The following is a 16,591-nucleotide window of genomic DNA, read 5'->3' as shown; positions in this document are numbered from 1 at the left end:
ACAGACACAATAACTGCTCAACAATTTATAGATTCTATACCTGTGACAGTAGCTGGCGGCGCCCTGGCGATGGATCCAACGGTCTAACTCCTCTTATTTTTGCATCTTTTAAACCTACCTTAGATTGATCAATATAGAGATATGACATCCTGCTTGGATAGCTCCAAATTCACTGTCTATTTTGTCTATTCATCTTCTTATAATTGTATATACTATGTCATATATTCTGCTAAATCAAGCACACTAATCTCAAATTTTCTATTATTGAATAGGTGTGGAATTTATTAGTTGTTCCATATGTGTTATTATTCCGTGGTCACAGGATCACATTTAAAATGTTTTAAAATATGTAGAATAGTGTGGTCCATTCTTTTTCTGACCATATACTATGCTGATATTATTGATTTCTTTTCTTTTACTTTCACACTTTTTTCTATCTCTCTTCTTCTTAGACAGGAGTGTCTGCCCGAGCTTACAATTATATCAATTATTTTTCTGGACAGAGGAGATATAATCTATGATTCAACAATATATATCATATATTATGGCTGATTTACATGTTTTTTCCTTTAATGTGAATGGTCTTAACCATCCCATTAAAAGGAAAAAGATAGCTAATTATGTATCCAATAAACATCCTGATATAATTTATTTGCAGGAAACCCACCTCCTACCCGCTGCTGCCTCGAAATTTCAACTAAAGGGATTTTCAACTTACTTATATTCCCCTGCAACTCATCAAAAGAAAAATGGTGTGTCAATATTTTTCAATGATAAACTATTTCCCGTTATTCACAATTTTAAAATAGACACTGAAGGAAGATGGTGTCTAGTACATGCTGCGATACACTCAACTAATTTTATTTTTCTTAATATATACGGCCCGGTCAAAGACCACCCAAACTTTTTCAAAGAGCTTCAGCTGGCGATAGTTGAATTTGATACTTGTTCTCTGATATTGGGAGGGGACTTTAATCAAATTCAAGATCTATATATTGACAGATCTTCTTCTTGTAAACCCTCCAAATCCAAGTCTTTCACAGCTCTTCATGCTTTAAAGGACGCCTTTTCTCTTGTGGATCCTTGGCGCTTGCTTTACCCGAAAGGTAGAGAATACACACATTTTTCACCTCCACATAATACATACTCGAGAATCGATTATTTTCTCTTATCCCCTTCTCTTATTCAAGATCTCACCAATACCATTATACATCCAATCTCTCTCACTGATCATGCTGCCATCTCTTTATATATATCCATCTCAGCCCCACATAAGGAATCCCCTTCATGGCGGCTAAACAACGCCTTACTGCTAGACGAGGAAATTATTGAAAAAATCAATTCTTTCACTGCGGAGTTTTTTGAAAATAATTCTAAAGATCCTGAAATTTGCCCTTCCATTGTCTGGGAAGCATACAAAGTAACCCTTAGAGGTGAATTGATTAAAATTGCCTCTTGGAAAAAGAAACAGTCCATGAGAAAGGAAAAAGATTTAGAAAACTCCATCAAAACCTTAGAATTACAACATATGTCTAATCACATACATGACCCAAATACTTTCCAACGTATTCAAAATCTTAAATATGAATATAATACTTTAGTTTCATATATAGCTAGGCGTGATATTTTTATCTCTAACTCTGGTCATTACATGGGAGATAATATAATGGGTCGTCCTTTGGCCAGATACCTTAAAAATAAATCTAAAAGACTACATATAACGGCTATTCAGAATCCATCAGGTCAATTAGTCAAAACCAGATCTCTAATTTCCTCTCAATTTGAAAAATTCTATACTTCTTTATACCAATCCGAATCTACCACTCCTGAAGCAGATATAGACTCATTTCTTACCTCCTTAACTCATCCGACCATTCCAGAATCTGTTAAATTGGAACTTGATTCTCCAATAACTATATTAGAAATTGAAACTGCCATATCTTCCTTACCTGCTGGGAAAGCCCCTGGCCCAGACGGCTTCACGAACGAATTCTTTAAGCAATTTCGCACCCTACTAGCTCCTCATCTCCTTAAATATTATGACTTCCTCCACTCCACTCCGGACAAGCAATTCAATTTCACCGAGGCCACCATTGTAGTAATCCCTAAACCTGACAGAGATGACACTTTAGTTAAAAACTTTCGCCCCATCTCTCTCCTCAATTTAGACTACAAGATAATGGCAAAATTACTTGCATTAAGACTTACCAAAATAATCCCATTGCTTATACATAAAGATCAAACAGGGTTCATTAAACAAAGATATATAGGAGACAACCTGCGCCTATTTCACTATATTAACGCTCATGCTAAAACAATGTCAGACCCTGTAATAGGCCTAGCTATTGATGCTGAAAAAGCCTTTGACCGAGTGGAGTGGCCTTTCCTTTTCCATGTCCTGAAGTGGTATAATTTTGGCCCATTTTTTACAAACTGGATAAAAACGCTATATCATCAACCCACAGCTCGTATTAGGATTAACAATTCTTTATCCAATAAATTTCCCCTCCATAGAGGTACTCGACAAGGCTGTCCTCTCTCACCATTGCTATTTAATTTAGTGTTAGAGCCACTCCTTTCAGCTATACGACAAAGTCCCTCAATTAAAGGTATTCCCTCCTCTGATCGAGATTTCAAATTAGCAGCTTATGCAGATGATGTTTTACTTTTTCTGAGAGACCCTTTACTCTCCCTTCCCAATCTTATTCACATTATCACTCAATACTCCCTCCTTTCCGGATACTCTGTTAATTGGGAGAAATCAGAGATCTTCCCTCTAAATGATAATATACTTCCATCAGATTTGGCTCATTTTCCTTTCTCATGGTCACATGAAGCTGTGAAATACTTGGGGATTTTAATACATAAAGATTCGGTTCATGCTCAAGATCTTAATATATCTAAAGTCAAAAATCTAGTTCTAAACACTACATCTCGATGGACTCCACTCTTTTTATCCTGGTGGGGTAGAATTGCATCCATCAAAATGACTCTGGCCCCTCAAATTAATTATATCCTTTCTATGCTCCCTCTGTTATGCCGGAAATTATTATTTAATTGGCTAAATATGAAAATATCTGAATTCATTTGGAACAAGAAAAAACCTCGAATTGCTCTCGCCAAACTGAAAGCCTCTAAGATCAACGGTGGTCTCAACTTTCCTGATTTCTATCACTATTATATTGCTTCATTAGCCAAATATGGAGCTTACTGGCTCACTAACTCCTCCACTCAAAATCTTCCCACTCAAGATCTTCCTGCCTGGTTTGAAATGGAATGTTTTTTATGTACGCCTTTACACATCTCATGCTTACTAACGGTGTCAATACCAAGGCACTTAAAGAGATACTCTTTATTGGGTGCAACGCAGCATGCTCTTTATCTTATAGATACATTGACTGAAATCTCAGTTAATGTTAGTCCACTCATGTCCCTTTGGAACAATCCCAAAATTCAAAATCACGACAAATCTCTATCATGGAAAAGGTGGCAGCGGGCAGGTATATGGTTTGTCCATCAATTGTCTACCCTCAACTCGTTAGTTCCATTCGATATACTGTGCTCTACATACTCGCTGCCTCCTTCTACTTATTCACAATGGCGTTCTCTCACTGGAGTATTGCCTTCTTTGCATATACGATTTGACTATATGACTTCCAAAAATACTATTTACAACTGGTCTTCTCTGTCTCTATTAAAAGGCAAGGCGATATCATCCTTCTACAGTATTTTAAGAGATCACTCCTTCACTTTTTCACCTCACTCTATGAAGCACTGGGACGCTATACTTACCACTCCGCTTTCTGACATTGATTGGGAGCTTTTCTGGTCATCAACAAATCGCCCGCTTTTATCTTCTAGAGTATCACAATCAATGTACTTTCTTATGTGGCAGGCAATATGGACCCCACTTCGCATGTGGAAAGCTAACTTAAAGCAAGACTCTGTTTGCTGGAACTGTTTGAAAGAGGAAGGAACTCTTGATCATATGTTATTTCATTGTACTCTAGTCCGCTCTTTTTGGACCTATGTCTGGAACACCATACAATCTATTACTAACTGCTCAGAAGAAATCTCTATAGACATTGTAATCCTTCGCTCTCAACACCCATGTTTCACACAATCAAATTGTCCACCTAAACTCATTGATACCATGTTGGTGACTGCTTTCATGCACATTCTAAAAAATTGGAAATCACCCTCGCTATTAGATTATACCTTTTGGTGGAACTCTCTGAGTATGTATCATAGATTTGAATCCTATGCATATGAGAAGAGAGTTACATTCCGAACCTGCATGAACTTGAAATACAACAAATCTCCATGGTCATTCTTAGACTCCTATGTACGCTCATCTTCTTAGACACTCCTGTTATCCTTTTCTTCTCCTCTCTTCTCTCTTTCATTTTTCTTTCCTTTTTCTTTACTGCTCTCTCTCATCTTCATCTTATATATCCCTTACATACATTTTTAATAATTGGAGCCTTTGCTCCTATACAGTTAAACATAGATTTATATATTTTATATACAGGAAGCTTTATTTTGTTTCTATGTACTTTAAATGATTCTTGTATCCTTTAAAATACTTAATAAAAATTATTGAACTGAAAAAAAAAAAAAAAAAAAAAGAACAGTCAGTACACTCTTGCAGTGTCAGAGAGAGAATAACCATCTGTTCAGTTCTGATGTTGTGATGTGTATATACTGTATGTACTTGTATCGCAAGACATTGCTTGCATATCAAGTTAAAATTTATTAATAAAATATTTTGCTTTTCTTGCAAAACACTTGCATACCAAGTTACTTGCATTCTAAGGTTTTACTGTACATGGAGTTGAGGGGTGGAGTTGAGAGACGATGGAACACGGTCGGGGGAGGGAGAGATGCTAGAAGTAGAGAATGACAGGGTGACAGAATTCATCACCATTCCCGTCCCTGCGGATAACCATGGGAAGCAATCCTGTGTCTATCTCAGTTCTTCTACACCAGCATTCTACAATGCAAAGCTTGAGGGTCAGTTGTTGTGCCCATTCATACTATGGATAGGCCCCCCTGATATCCGCGGAGATGGGAACGGTGATGAATTTTGTTACCGTGTCATTCTCTAGCCAGGAGTCTAGCTGATGGGATTTGGGGAGCTCTATCAGAGATGCGCTTCTCCTGGGTAGGCCTGTGTCTAAAGTCGGTGGGCCTGGGCATTGTGTGCAGACCTCCCATATGTTTGTGGATGTTACATGTGTATATGAATTAGTTTTGGGGAAGATTTAGGCTCAAATTTGTTGAAAGTTGAGCATTTAACCTACTTCTCTGTTTGTGTCCTGATGTGCAGTCAGTCACCCACCACTTTTTTAATTTTAGAACAAGGGGACACTTGGAGAAATTGAAAGGGGACAGGTTTAGAACCAATGTTAGGAAATTCTTTTTCACTCAGAGGGTGGTGGTCACCTGGAATGCGCTTCCGGAGGCTGTGATAGGACAGAGTACATTACGGGGATAAATTCCTGCTGGATGCGGGGATTGAGGGATACAGATAGAAGAATAGGATAGGATTATGTAAGGGTATAGATAGAGGGATGAAGGGGATTGAAGGGTTTTAGGCAAAGGATCACCTTACAGGTCATGGACCTGATGGGCCGCCGTGGGAGCGGACTGCTGGGCACGATGGACCTATGGTCTGACCCAGCAGAGGCAACTTCTTATGTTCTTATTGATATTTGAGAAATCTAAGCACTTTGCATTTCTGTCCTTTTTAAAGGACCAGTATAACTGGGATTGTTTTAACATGGCTTTACAGATTGTAGGCAAAAGGTGACAGTTGAGAGTGACTGTTCTGAGTGGTTTTTTTAAGGTCTGGTGTATAGCAGAGATGATTGCTTTCTGTGTCTTATGGCCCCATTTTCCCTATTGTTAGCAAGTTTAGGAGTTCTGTATCAAGTATATGTCAGTGATAAATAGTTTCTTCTGCCAATTTCTTCAACAATTCAGGATGCTTTAGAGAGAGTTCTAAACTGGCTGGGGGTGATAGAGGAGAGGATTGACCAGACTGAACTTTTGATTTTGCACTGAGTATTGGTTGTAGGACCCTTTGTGAGGTTACAGTGGAAAAGGTAATACTGTATCTCCTAAATTACTACTACTACTATTTATCACTTATATAGCACTGAAAGGCATATGCAGCACTGTACATTTTGACATTTAATAGATGGACCCTGCTCGGAAGAGCTTACAATCTAACTTGGACAGACAGACATGAAATATAGAGTTAAGGATGCAGAACCCAAGGTGCCTCTGAGGTACAGTTCTTAAGAGTAACTTTGATTTCATCTTTTGACTGTGAAGACCCAGGTTAGAGACATGAACAAATCTGCTTATTTTAAGCTTTGATTACATCATGTTTGTTATACTTGCCACTGGAAGATTTTTGAACTGTCCTGCAGCTTTTAGTTTCTGTATAACCTGATTACTGTAATGCTTTATATGTAGGATGCAGGCTTAGAATTTTGTTAATGTCCCATGAAGTGGAGGAGGATAAAGTTTAAAATTTTGACCTTGACTCAAAAAGCTTAGTTTTGGGGAAGCGCCCTCCCCCCCCCCCCCCTGGTATCTTAATTTGGCTTTAAGTTTGTATAAATCAACCCATAGACTTGGGCTTATGGATATGGCCTTGTTACTTTAGGTATTCATATCTGGCACTCTGTTGTAGTTGGCAGTAGAATTGAAAGTGATGACAGGTATTTCTATGTTTAGGAGACAGCTGAAACCCTTTTTTCAGGTAGTGTTTCAATAAATTAGGGATTATGTATGCAAGGAAAAGTAGCAGTTGGTGGGGCAATGTAGCTCAGGGTTTGCCTTGTTTCACTGTTTTCATTGTTGTTTTTATGTATTTTTTTGTTTTTATAATTTTAATTAGATATGTAGATCGTTAGCTACTCAAAACACTGAATAGATGGGTTATAAAATGTGTATAAAAAAGCATCTTTTGGCGGACCAGTATCTAGAGCAGTGTATCTCAAACTGTGTGTCGGGGCACACTAGTGTGCCTCCTGAGATTCCTAGTGTGCCGTAGCACACTGAGGAGGAAGAAAGGCGCCTGCCAGCTGACTTCCCTATGCGGTATGGCACCAGTACTGCCCGATTCGCCGAAGGCCTGTATGTTTCCCCCTTCTCTCTAGCGTCCTCTGGCTTCCCCCCTGGCCTCCCAGTCTCACCTTTAAAACTAATTACAGCAGCCTGCAGAGGATCGCCGGTAGGTAAAATGATTTTATTTTCAATATAGTGATTGAAATGCGTCCGTTTTGAGAATTTATATCTGCTGTGTATATGAAAAATGAATGAAAAAAATTGCATTACAATTAGTAAAGGGGATGGGATCTGGGACAGAGCTTGAGTGGATCTAGGGAGGTCTGTGGTTGATATTTGTTAGACTTAGGGGGTACTTAGCTTGAAGTAGTTGAGAAACACTGCTGTAGGCAATCAGCTGGCACCAGTGCTTCTCCTTCTCTCCGGCCCTCTTCCCTGCTGGCACCCCCTACTGGCGTCCCAGGGCCCATCTGGAGGGCCTCTGCACATGCATGGCCATCGACATGATGATGTCACACATATGCGTGATGTCATTAAAGCGACGTCCTGGCACTTCTGGGTGCCTCCAGCTGTGTGCCCCGGCTCAAGAAAGTTTGAGAGACACTGATCTAGAGTATGCAAAAATGTTAGCTTTCAAGGTTGGTGTGGCAAGAAAAGAAGCAGATATATTCCAGAAGTGGGCACCACCTTTTATGATTCTTGGCCTGATGGCAGTTATCGTAGCTAGAAAGGAATCCTCTTTTATATGCTACACCCTGCTGTGTTTTGGGCAGATCATTTTGCATGCAAGGTACCTTAGAATGAAGTGGGTTAATGTGTTCTATCTTGTTTGTCGCAGCTAATCATAGTGCAGAGGATCAGTACAAAATATGGATGAGGCATCGCTATAACAGCTGTGTCTGTTGCCTGATGGAACTAATGGCTCATAGCTCTTTCCAGGTTAAGGTGAGATCTAAGAATATTCTTTTTTTTATATATATATATATATATATATATATATATATATATATATATACTTTCAACAAAAGCATCATGAAATTGTCTTGTCTATACCCATTCTGCAACTAGTCAGTATTTAATTACACTATTTTTGGCTGTAATACATAATCAGACTTAGGGTTTTCAAAATATTTTGTTTGTTAAGGAAATGCATGTGTAGAATCCCATGTAATTATGCTGTGCTATAGTGACAGGTCTGCAGCTTTTATAGAGGTAGGATTCAAAGCAGAATAGAAAGAAGGTTACAGAATTGAATGTAGAAGCTAAATTAATATGCAGGTTTGTTTTTGTGTTTTTTTAGGGGGGGTTCTATTTTTGATCCAGTGGTTTCTTCACTGAGAACTAGGACTGGATTCTAATGCTATGAGCTTTCATCTGTACCTCACTGCGGATTCTTTCCTCCTCCTGAATTTAGCAACAGTCCTCTGTCGGGGGCCACACACAGGCCTGCTTTCCAAATCCTACAGTGGGGGGTAAATAGTGTGGTTCCCTAGGGGTCTGTACTGGGACTGCTGCGTTTTAACATATTTATCAGTGATCTAGAGTTGGAAATAACTAGTGAGATAATTAAATTTGCTGATGACACAAAGTTGTTTAAAGTTGTTAAATTGCAAGAGAATTGTGAAAAATTGCAAGAGGACCTTGTGAGAGTGGAAGACTAAGCATCAGAATGGTAGATGACATTTAATGTGAGCAAGTGCAAATTGATGCATGTGGGAAAGAGAAACCCGAACTATAGATGCGTGATGCAGGGTTTCACGTTAGAAGTCACTGCCCAGGTGTAATCATTGAGGATATGTTGAAACCCTCAGCTCAATGTGCAGCTGTGGTGGCTAAGAAAACAAATGGAATGTTAGGAATTAACAGGAAAGGAATGAAAAATAAAGATAAAAGTGTTATAATGCTCTTGTATCTCTCTATGGTACGGCCGCAACTCAAATATTGTATGCAATTCTGGCCGTATCTCAAAAAGATATAGTGGAATTAGAAAAGGTACAGAGAGAGGTGATAAAAGGGATGGGATGACTTCTCTATGAGAAAAGGCTAAAGTGGCTAGGGCTTGGAGAAGAGACGGCTCAGGGGTTATATGATAGAGGTCTATAAAATATTGAGTGGAGTAGAAAGAGTAGATGTGAATTGCTTGTTTACTTTGACTAAAAATACTAGGACAAGGGGGCATGCAATGAAGCTAACAAGTAGTAGATTTAAAACAAACTAGAGAAAATATTTCTTTACACAACATTAATTTAAAGTCTGGAATTTGTTGCCAGAGAGTGTGGTAAAATCAGTTAGCTTAGCAAGGTTTAAAAAATGTTAGAAGTCTATAGGCCATTAGTGAGATGACATGGGCAAATCCACTGCTTATTCCTAGGATAAGCAGTATAAAATCTGTTTTACTACTTAGGATCTAGCTAGGTACTTGGAACCTGGGTTGGCCACTATTGGAAACAGGATACTGGGCTTGATGGCCCTTCAGTCTCTCCCAGTATTGCAGTTCTTAGGTTCTTAATGCCACTGTATCTTTTTTGAGATACAGCAACCAGAACTGAATGCAGTATTCAAGGTGAAGTCGCACCATGGTATGATAGAGAGACTTTGCTTCAGGTACAACGTAGGTTGTACATCCATTTAGGGAAATAACTTTTGTGTGTCTGTCTGTAAACCACCTTGAGCTCAGATGTGGAATTAAATTCTATATGCATTATTACTTATCCCAGGACAAGAAGGCAGCATATTCTCGACATGTGGATTGATTGAAGATTACAAGTTTGCTGGTGCTGCACCACGCATGTGCATGCCTTCCCGCTCCACTAGAGGGCGCATCCCCTCCTTGTGGTCTTCAGTTCTTAGTTTTCCGCGGAGCCAGAAAGCCCTGTCGTTTTTCTCTCCGTGTTTTCGTGTCTTTCTAGCACCGCAGCTTCTTTGTTTTATCTCGAAGTTGCTGTGAGCCTTTTTGCCTTCGGGTTTTTCGTCTCAAAAAAACCCCAAACTTCAACAACTGTGATTTTTGGACTTCGGCATCCGGGGGCTTCCGGGTTGCCGTGGCCGCCTGGCCTCGCTCAGCCACGGCCGTTTTTTCCCTCTATGTTCCAGCCTCTTACCGGGTTTAAAAAGTGCACCCAGTGCGATCGGCTGTTGTCAATCACCGACCCGCATCGGTGGTGTATCTTGTGCCTGGGGGCTGACTATCTGACCGACGCTTGCCCCAGGTGTGCTACTTTTCAGACTCGTGCCCTGCGTCATCGTCGGACCCGCATGGCTGAACTTTTTGCTGGAGAGCCGGTGGTTCCGGTCTTGGCCTCGACATCGGCCTTGAAGACCTCGGCCCTGGCTAAGACCTCAACCTCGAAGGGATCGGCCTCGGCCTCGAAGACTTCGGTTCCAGGTAATTCCCCTCTTCCTTCTTCAGGGTCAGCGCTGGCGAGGAAGCCAGCCTTGGAGTCTCCGATCGTCCATGGTGGGAGTGCGCTCCCTCCGGCCTTGTCCAAGCCCTCCAAGCGTGCTTCTGCCTCCAGGGAATACTCATCCTCGAGGTTGCCCTCGGTGGAATGCACTGCTGCATCTGATAGGCCTTTGATGGTCTCGGTGCCTGTGTTCCAGGATATGCTGCGGGCCTTGATATCCTCGGAGCTCTCCTCGGCTTTGGCCCGTTTGACCCCGACCTCGCATCCGGTAGACCAGCCTGAGCGTCCTGTCAAGGCCCCTCAGGGCAAGGTGCGTCGGACTCAGCACCTTTCTTCATCCGACTCCTCGCCTTGGGACTCGGGGTGTTCCTCGCCTGTGGGGCGCCCGAGGTCAAAGCGCCAATCGGGGCGTGCCTTGAACCCGTCTTGCCACTTGGCGAAGAAGCCCCGGGACTCCCCCCCACCCCCCGAGGTGGGGCCGGTCTCCGGGTCTCCGGACTGAGGCTCTCCGGGTCTCGGAGTTGTCCTTGTCCAACCCCCGATTGTTTAAGTCGCCGGTCCGGGGCTCTGCCCCGGGGGTCTGGGGCGTTGAGAGGCTCCCCCTCTGTGTCCCGAGGCGTGTCGCCTCGGCGGCAGACCTCGGTGCCTTGGACCCCGGGGTCTTTGCCTCGGGCGTCCTGGAGGCGCAGGTGGTCCTCGACCCCTCCGCGTTCCTATAGTGGAGCATCCTGGGGTTCTGGCCGTGGTGACACTGATAGGCCGCCTCACTACTCTCGAGAGTCCTCGCCCTCCTTTTAGGCGGCGCTGCAGTCTCGCTCGACCACCCCTCTTGAGGACCGGTCGGAGGGTCGCCCATCTTCCTTCACAAGATTTGTCGAGGACATGGGGAGAGCGCTCAATCTTGACCTCCAATCCGACCCCAAGTATACCAAGGAGTTCCTGGAGGAGATGGACCTCCCTTGTCCTCCTTGGGAGTCTTTGCGGCTCCCTTTGAATCCGGTTCTGCGCCAGGCTTTCTTCCGGAATTTGGAGACCCCTTATGCGGTCCTTCCATTCCGTCCAAAATAGAGTCTAGATACCAGACTGTTCCATGCCTGGGGTTTGAGAAGGCGCAGCTTTCGCACCAGTCTTTGCTGGTTGAGTCTTCCCTGAAGAAGTCTCATCCCTCTAGGGCGGGGGTCGGCAACCTGCGGCTCCAGAGCCGCATGCGGCTCTTTTCCACCTTTGCTGCGGCTCCGGTAGTGTGTCACGCAGGCATGCAGCTTAGAAGTCCGGCGTCGCGGCGGGAAATAGCCATGCTGAGCAGTGAGCTCAGCACATACACAGATGAAAGCCTTGCTTGCTGATTGGTCCGGCGGCCCCGCCCCGCTGTGCCGCCGGACCAATCAGCAAGCAAGGCTTTCATCTGTGTAGTGCTGAGCTATTTCCCGCCGCGACGCTGGACTTGTAAGGTGCACGCCTGAAAAAGAAATCATCCTGGCCGGGGTCGGTGTCATGCTCCGGAGATCTACAGCCTTCCTATCTCCCTCTCCCTTCTACCTGCTTCCGGCCACATCCCCTGCTCCGCGGCTCTCTTCGGCAACTCAGCAGCAGCGATCGACACAAGCTTCTGACGTCGGGGCCTACCCTCTGCGAGTCCCGCTTGTTTCAACTTCCTTTTTCCACAAAGGCGGGACTCGTAGAGGGAAGGCCTCGATGTCGGCAGCTTGTCTTGATCACTGCTGCTGACGAGTTGCTGAAGAGAGCCGCGGAGCAGGGGGGTGTTGCCAGGTGCAGGTAGAAGGGAGAGGGCCAGATGCAGGACTCGTGGGTGAGGGAGGAGAAGAGAGAGAGAAAGAGAGAGGGGAGGGAAACAAAAGGAAATATTTCATACTGGGCTGGGCCGTAGTGGAGGGAGGGTGGAAAGATTCTAGCTACAGGGTGCAGTAACAAAGGAAAAGGGGGGAAAGCTGAAAATGGAGATAGTGACACAAAGAAGAGAAAGAGTAAGCAGGACCTACTGAATAAGGATAGAGATACAGAGGGGACATGAAGAGGAGGTGAAATAGAGACATAGAAGTAATGCTGAAAAAGTGTGTGGGGGGAGATAAAGACATTGAAAGGGCAAATGGTGAACATGGCGTAAAGATAAGGACAGAGACATGAAGATTCTGAAAAAGTGGTGAGATAGGGATATAAGTGAGATAGACACAAAGAAGGGTGATGCTGGAAAATAGGTGGAATGGTAATTCTGACAGACACAGAAGGGAAATGCTGGATCAAGGAGAGATGGGGCTCAGGCTGGATGGAATGAGGAGAAATGCCTTGTTGGCCCGGAACTTCCTCTCCTACGTCAGGGAGCGGAATGCTGGTCAGCGCAACACTTCTGCAGGGAAAGCTTGGGACGGCGGTGGCTTGGGGGCTGTTCCCCGATTGCGGTGGCAGCAAACCGAGTGGCTTGGGGGACGGCACGGAGACAGAAAGAAGGGGGAACAGGGAGACAGAAAGAAAAAGTTGGGGGAGAGAATGAGGTCTGGAGGAGAGGAAACATACAGGAGGCTGAAAGAAAGGAAGAAAGATTGGATGCACAGTCAGAAGAAGAAAGTGCAACCAGAGACTCATGAAATCACCAAATAGCAAAGGTAGGAAAAATGATTTTATTTTCAATTTAGTGATCCTGTATATAGCATTAAGATTTGTTTTATAATGGTTTTGCGGCTCCAAGTTTTTTTTTCTTTTCGAAAACGGGTCCAAGTGGCTCTTTATATCTTAAAGGTTGCAGACCCCTGCTCTAGGGTCTCCGCGGCTGTCCCGCCGGGCCGGGTAGGGAGGACCATGGATAAGTTTGGTAGACGCCTCTACCAAAATTCCATGATGGCCAACCGGGTCTTGAACTATACCTTCACGTTCACCTCGTATCTGAAGGTCCTGGTCAAGTCCTTGCCTGCTTTTCAGGGTGATTTGCCCGCCTCTCGTCGTGCGGAGTTTGGGCTGCTGGTGGACTCTCTTTTAAAGCTTCGTCTGCATTTGTTTCATGCCGCTTACGATGCCTTCGAGCTTTCCTCTTGAGTGTCCGCCTTTGCGATTGCCATGTGCCGTTTGGCGTGGCTTCGCATTGTTGATATGGACCCCAACCTTCAGGATCGCTTAGCGAATCTCCCCTGTGTGGTGAACGAGCTCTTTGACGACTCGATTGAGGCGGCCACTAAGCGCCTCTCGGAGCATGAGCGGTCCTTTGCGTCCTTGGTGCGCCCTAAGCCGAAGCCCACTCCTTCGAAGGTGTATCGGCTGCCGCCCCGGCGGTACCTGCAGAAGTCTACACCTGCCTTCTCTCGTCCGCCTCCTCGGCGGCAGCAGCGGGCTCCCCCTAAGCCTCAGACACCTGCTGTGTCTAAGCCCGCGCCGTCTTTTTGACTGGCTGAGCGGAAGGGGGCAGGCCCCCTCCGCTTCGGACTTCGCCCCTCCGGGCGTTCTACCTGGCCTGGACCCGCATCACTTCGGATGCGTGGGTCCTCTCCGTTGTCGGAGAGGGGTATTCGCTGAACTTCCGGGAGTTGCTTCCGGACAATCCTCCCAGCTGAAACGATCAGGTCCCAATTTGTATTAGCCTTGTTCTGCTGTCCTGACTATAGATGCATCCGGGGACACCTCTTTAGAAAGAAATCACACACACACACACAAACTCACATGCAAATAGGCAAAAAGATGTCTCTCTCTCTCTTCAGAGTACTGCATACACCTTTTATAGCATTTCACATGGGTCAGTTTTATTAGCATATGACTGTAGGAAAGACCATATATGGTAACAGGATACATAAAAGCAATTAGAAAAAGGTAGAAAACATAAGGGGGGGGGAATAATGGGAAGTTTCCATTATAGCATATAATACTATCTTGTCTAAGGTCTAGCAATGTTTCTTTTTCAACAAATGTTTCTTATCAAAACACATCAACTACAGAACAAAATGGGGACACAGAGCTCAGAACACAAAAAGAAAAGTCCCTGTGGTTTTTTCTTGGTGAAATGATAACTGTTTAAGCAGTTCCTTTTACACAAGCAGGAATAGAAAAACTTACAAAGAATATTACATTACATTACATTAGGGATTTCTATTCCGCCTGTGCCTTGCGGTTCTAGGCGGATTACAATATAGAAATATCTGGGATATTCCAGTAGAGTTACATTTCAGGATAAGAGTAAGTTACAGGAACAGTAATGAGTTATGATACTACAATTTCACAGAAGATAATACTTGTTACAGAAGATAATACATATAACGGAAGATAATGCATTTAACAGAGGTAATACATGTTAGCTCGATCAGTTGAATCGGGTGTAGTGTGGCAGAATTACAGTACATTCTAGATCGCAGATAAAAAGATAATATAGGTGGGTATTTCCGAAGTCGTTGATTGAGAGGTCATTGGGTGGTGGTTAGAGTGATGGGAGATATTTTTTGAACAGTAATGTTTTTATTTCTTTGCGGAACTCTTTTATGTCTGTTTTGGTCAGTAATTTTGAGATGTCAGAGTCTATTTTAGCTGCCTGTGTCCCCAGGAGGTTGTCGTAAAGTTTCTTACGACGAGTACCGTTGAGTGGTGGGTAGGTGAAAAGGTTCTGTGTTCTCCTTCTTCTTGGTGGGAGGTAGTGGTGAAAACGGTTATTTAGGTAACTGGGTGCCGTGCCGTGGGTTACTTTGAAAATGAGACAGTAGAGTTTGAATTGTGTTCTTGCTTTTATTGGTAGCCAGTGGGATTCAAGGTATGCATTGGTAATGTGGTCGTGTTTGCTGAGTGAGTATATGAGTCTGAGGGCTGTGTTCTGGATGGTCTGTAGTTTTTTTATTGTGTTGGTCGTGCAAGGTAAGTAGAGGCTGTTGCAATAGTCTACAATACTTAGCACAAGGGATTGGACAATGATCCTGAATTGCTCTTTGTTAAAGAATTTTCTGATTTTTCTTAGATTTCGCATTGTGAAGAATGCTTTTTGGGTGATTTTTTGGATTTGTGTTTGCATTGTGCAGCGTCTGTCTAAATGTATACCTAGGATTTTGAGGGCGCTTTGTATAGGGTACTTGATTGAGTTTACTTCCAGTTCTGTTAGGGATGGTTTCTTGTCCTTCTCTAGTAATAAGAATTTAGTTTTGTCAGAGTTCAGCTTCAACTTGTGATCTGTCATCCATTTTTCCACTGTTTCCAATATAGTTTTCAGGCGTTCTGAGGAGATTGGGTTGTTTATGTCGAATGGGAGGAGGATGGTTATGTCGTCCGCATAGCTGAAAGAAGTAATATTTAGGGCATCCAGGGTGGTGCCTAGGGAAGCTATGAATAGGTTGAAAAGTGTGGGAGAGAGGGGAGAACCTTGTGGTACTCCGCATGGATTGGACCATGGTTCAGATAGAATGTCTTTTGATTTGACTCTGTATGTTCTAGTTTTAAGGAAGCCTTGAAACCAGTTATGAATATATGAATATATGTGCCCTTTCAGTTACATCCCCTTTATTGTTTCAAAGTTACTAAGTAGTATATTTTAAAACAAATGGGAGAAGATATTTTTTCACTTGGTGTATATTTAAGCTATATAACTAATTGCCAGAGGATGTGGTAAACACACAAAAAAAAGTTTGACAAATCTGAGGAAGAAAAATCTATAAGCTGGGGAAAACCACTGCTTCTCCCTGAAGTTAAGTAACATGGAATGTTGCTACTTTTTGGGATTCTTCCAGGTACTTGGGACCTGGACTGGCCACTATATGAAACAGGATACTGGGCTAGATGGATCTTTTGGTCTGTCCCAGTAGTGCAATTCTTATGTCATGAATACGAGTGAATAAGGAACCTTTTATGGTAATCCTTATCAGAACTTTGCAGACATCAAACGGATACGTAAATACAGTGTGGCCAATTTTAGTTTTAGTAAAAGATATGACGAACTAGATCAAGAGAGATTTGTGGAGGTAGAGTAGAGTGATGGGACAAGCATGCTGATTATTTTGGGAAACCAAACTAGTACCAGTGAAATAAAAGAGAAAAATCTTTAGCAGTGTAGTACCAGGCATTAGAGAATAACAAGGTGGCAGTTATCCACGGGTAGCCCGCCGAAGTGGTGGGGGGGAAAAAGTGCTCAC

At 43.3% G+C, this 16,591-nt stretch overlaps 1 protein-coding gene across 1 annotated transcript in view; it reads left to right on the top strand.

Annotated features, from left to right (window-relative positions):
• Positions 1-16,591, top strand: part of NOC4L (nucleolar complex associated 4 homolog) — a 36,716-nt gene that overhangs the window by 1,316 nt on the left and 18,809 nt on the right. The window contains exon 3 of the mRNA XM_033953535.1: positions 7,919-8,025. Within this exon, the coding sequence (XP_033809426.1) occupies positions 7,919-8,025 (107 nt within the window). The remainder of the gene's footprint in view (positions 1-7,918; positions 8,026-16,591) is intronic.

Source organism: Geotrypetes seraphini, chromosome 8 (genome assembly GCF_902459505.1).
Source record: "Geotrypetes seraphini chromosome 8, aGeoSer1.1, whole genome shotgun sequence".
Lineage (NCBI taxonomy): Eukaryota > Metazoa > Chordata > Amphibia > Gymnophiona > Dermophiidae > Geotrypetes > Geotrypetes seraphini.
This window is presented reverse-complemented; position numbering and strand designations above follow the sequence as displayed.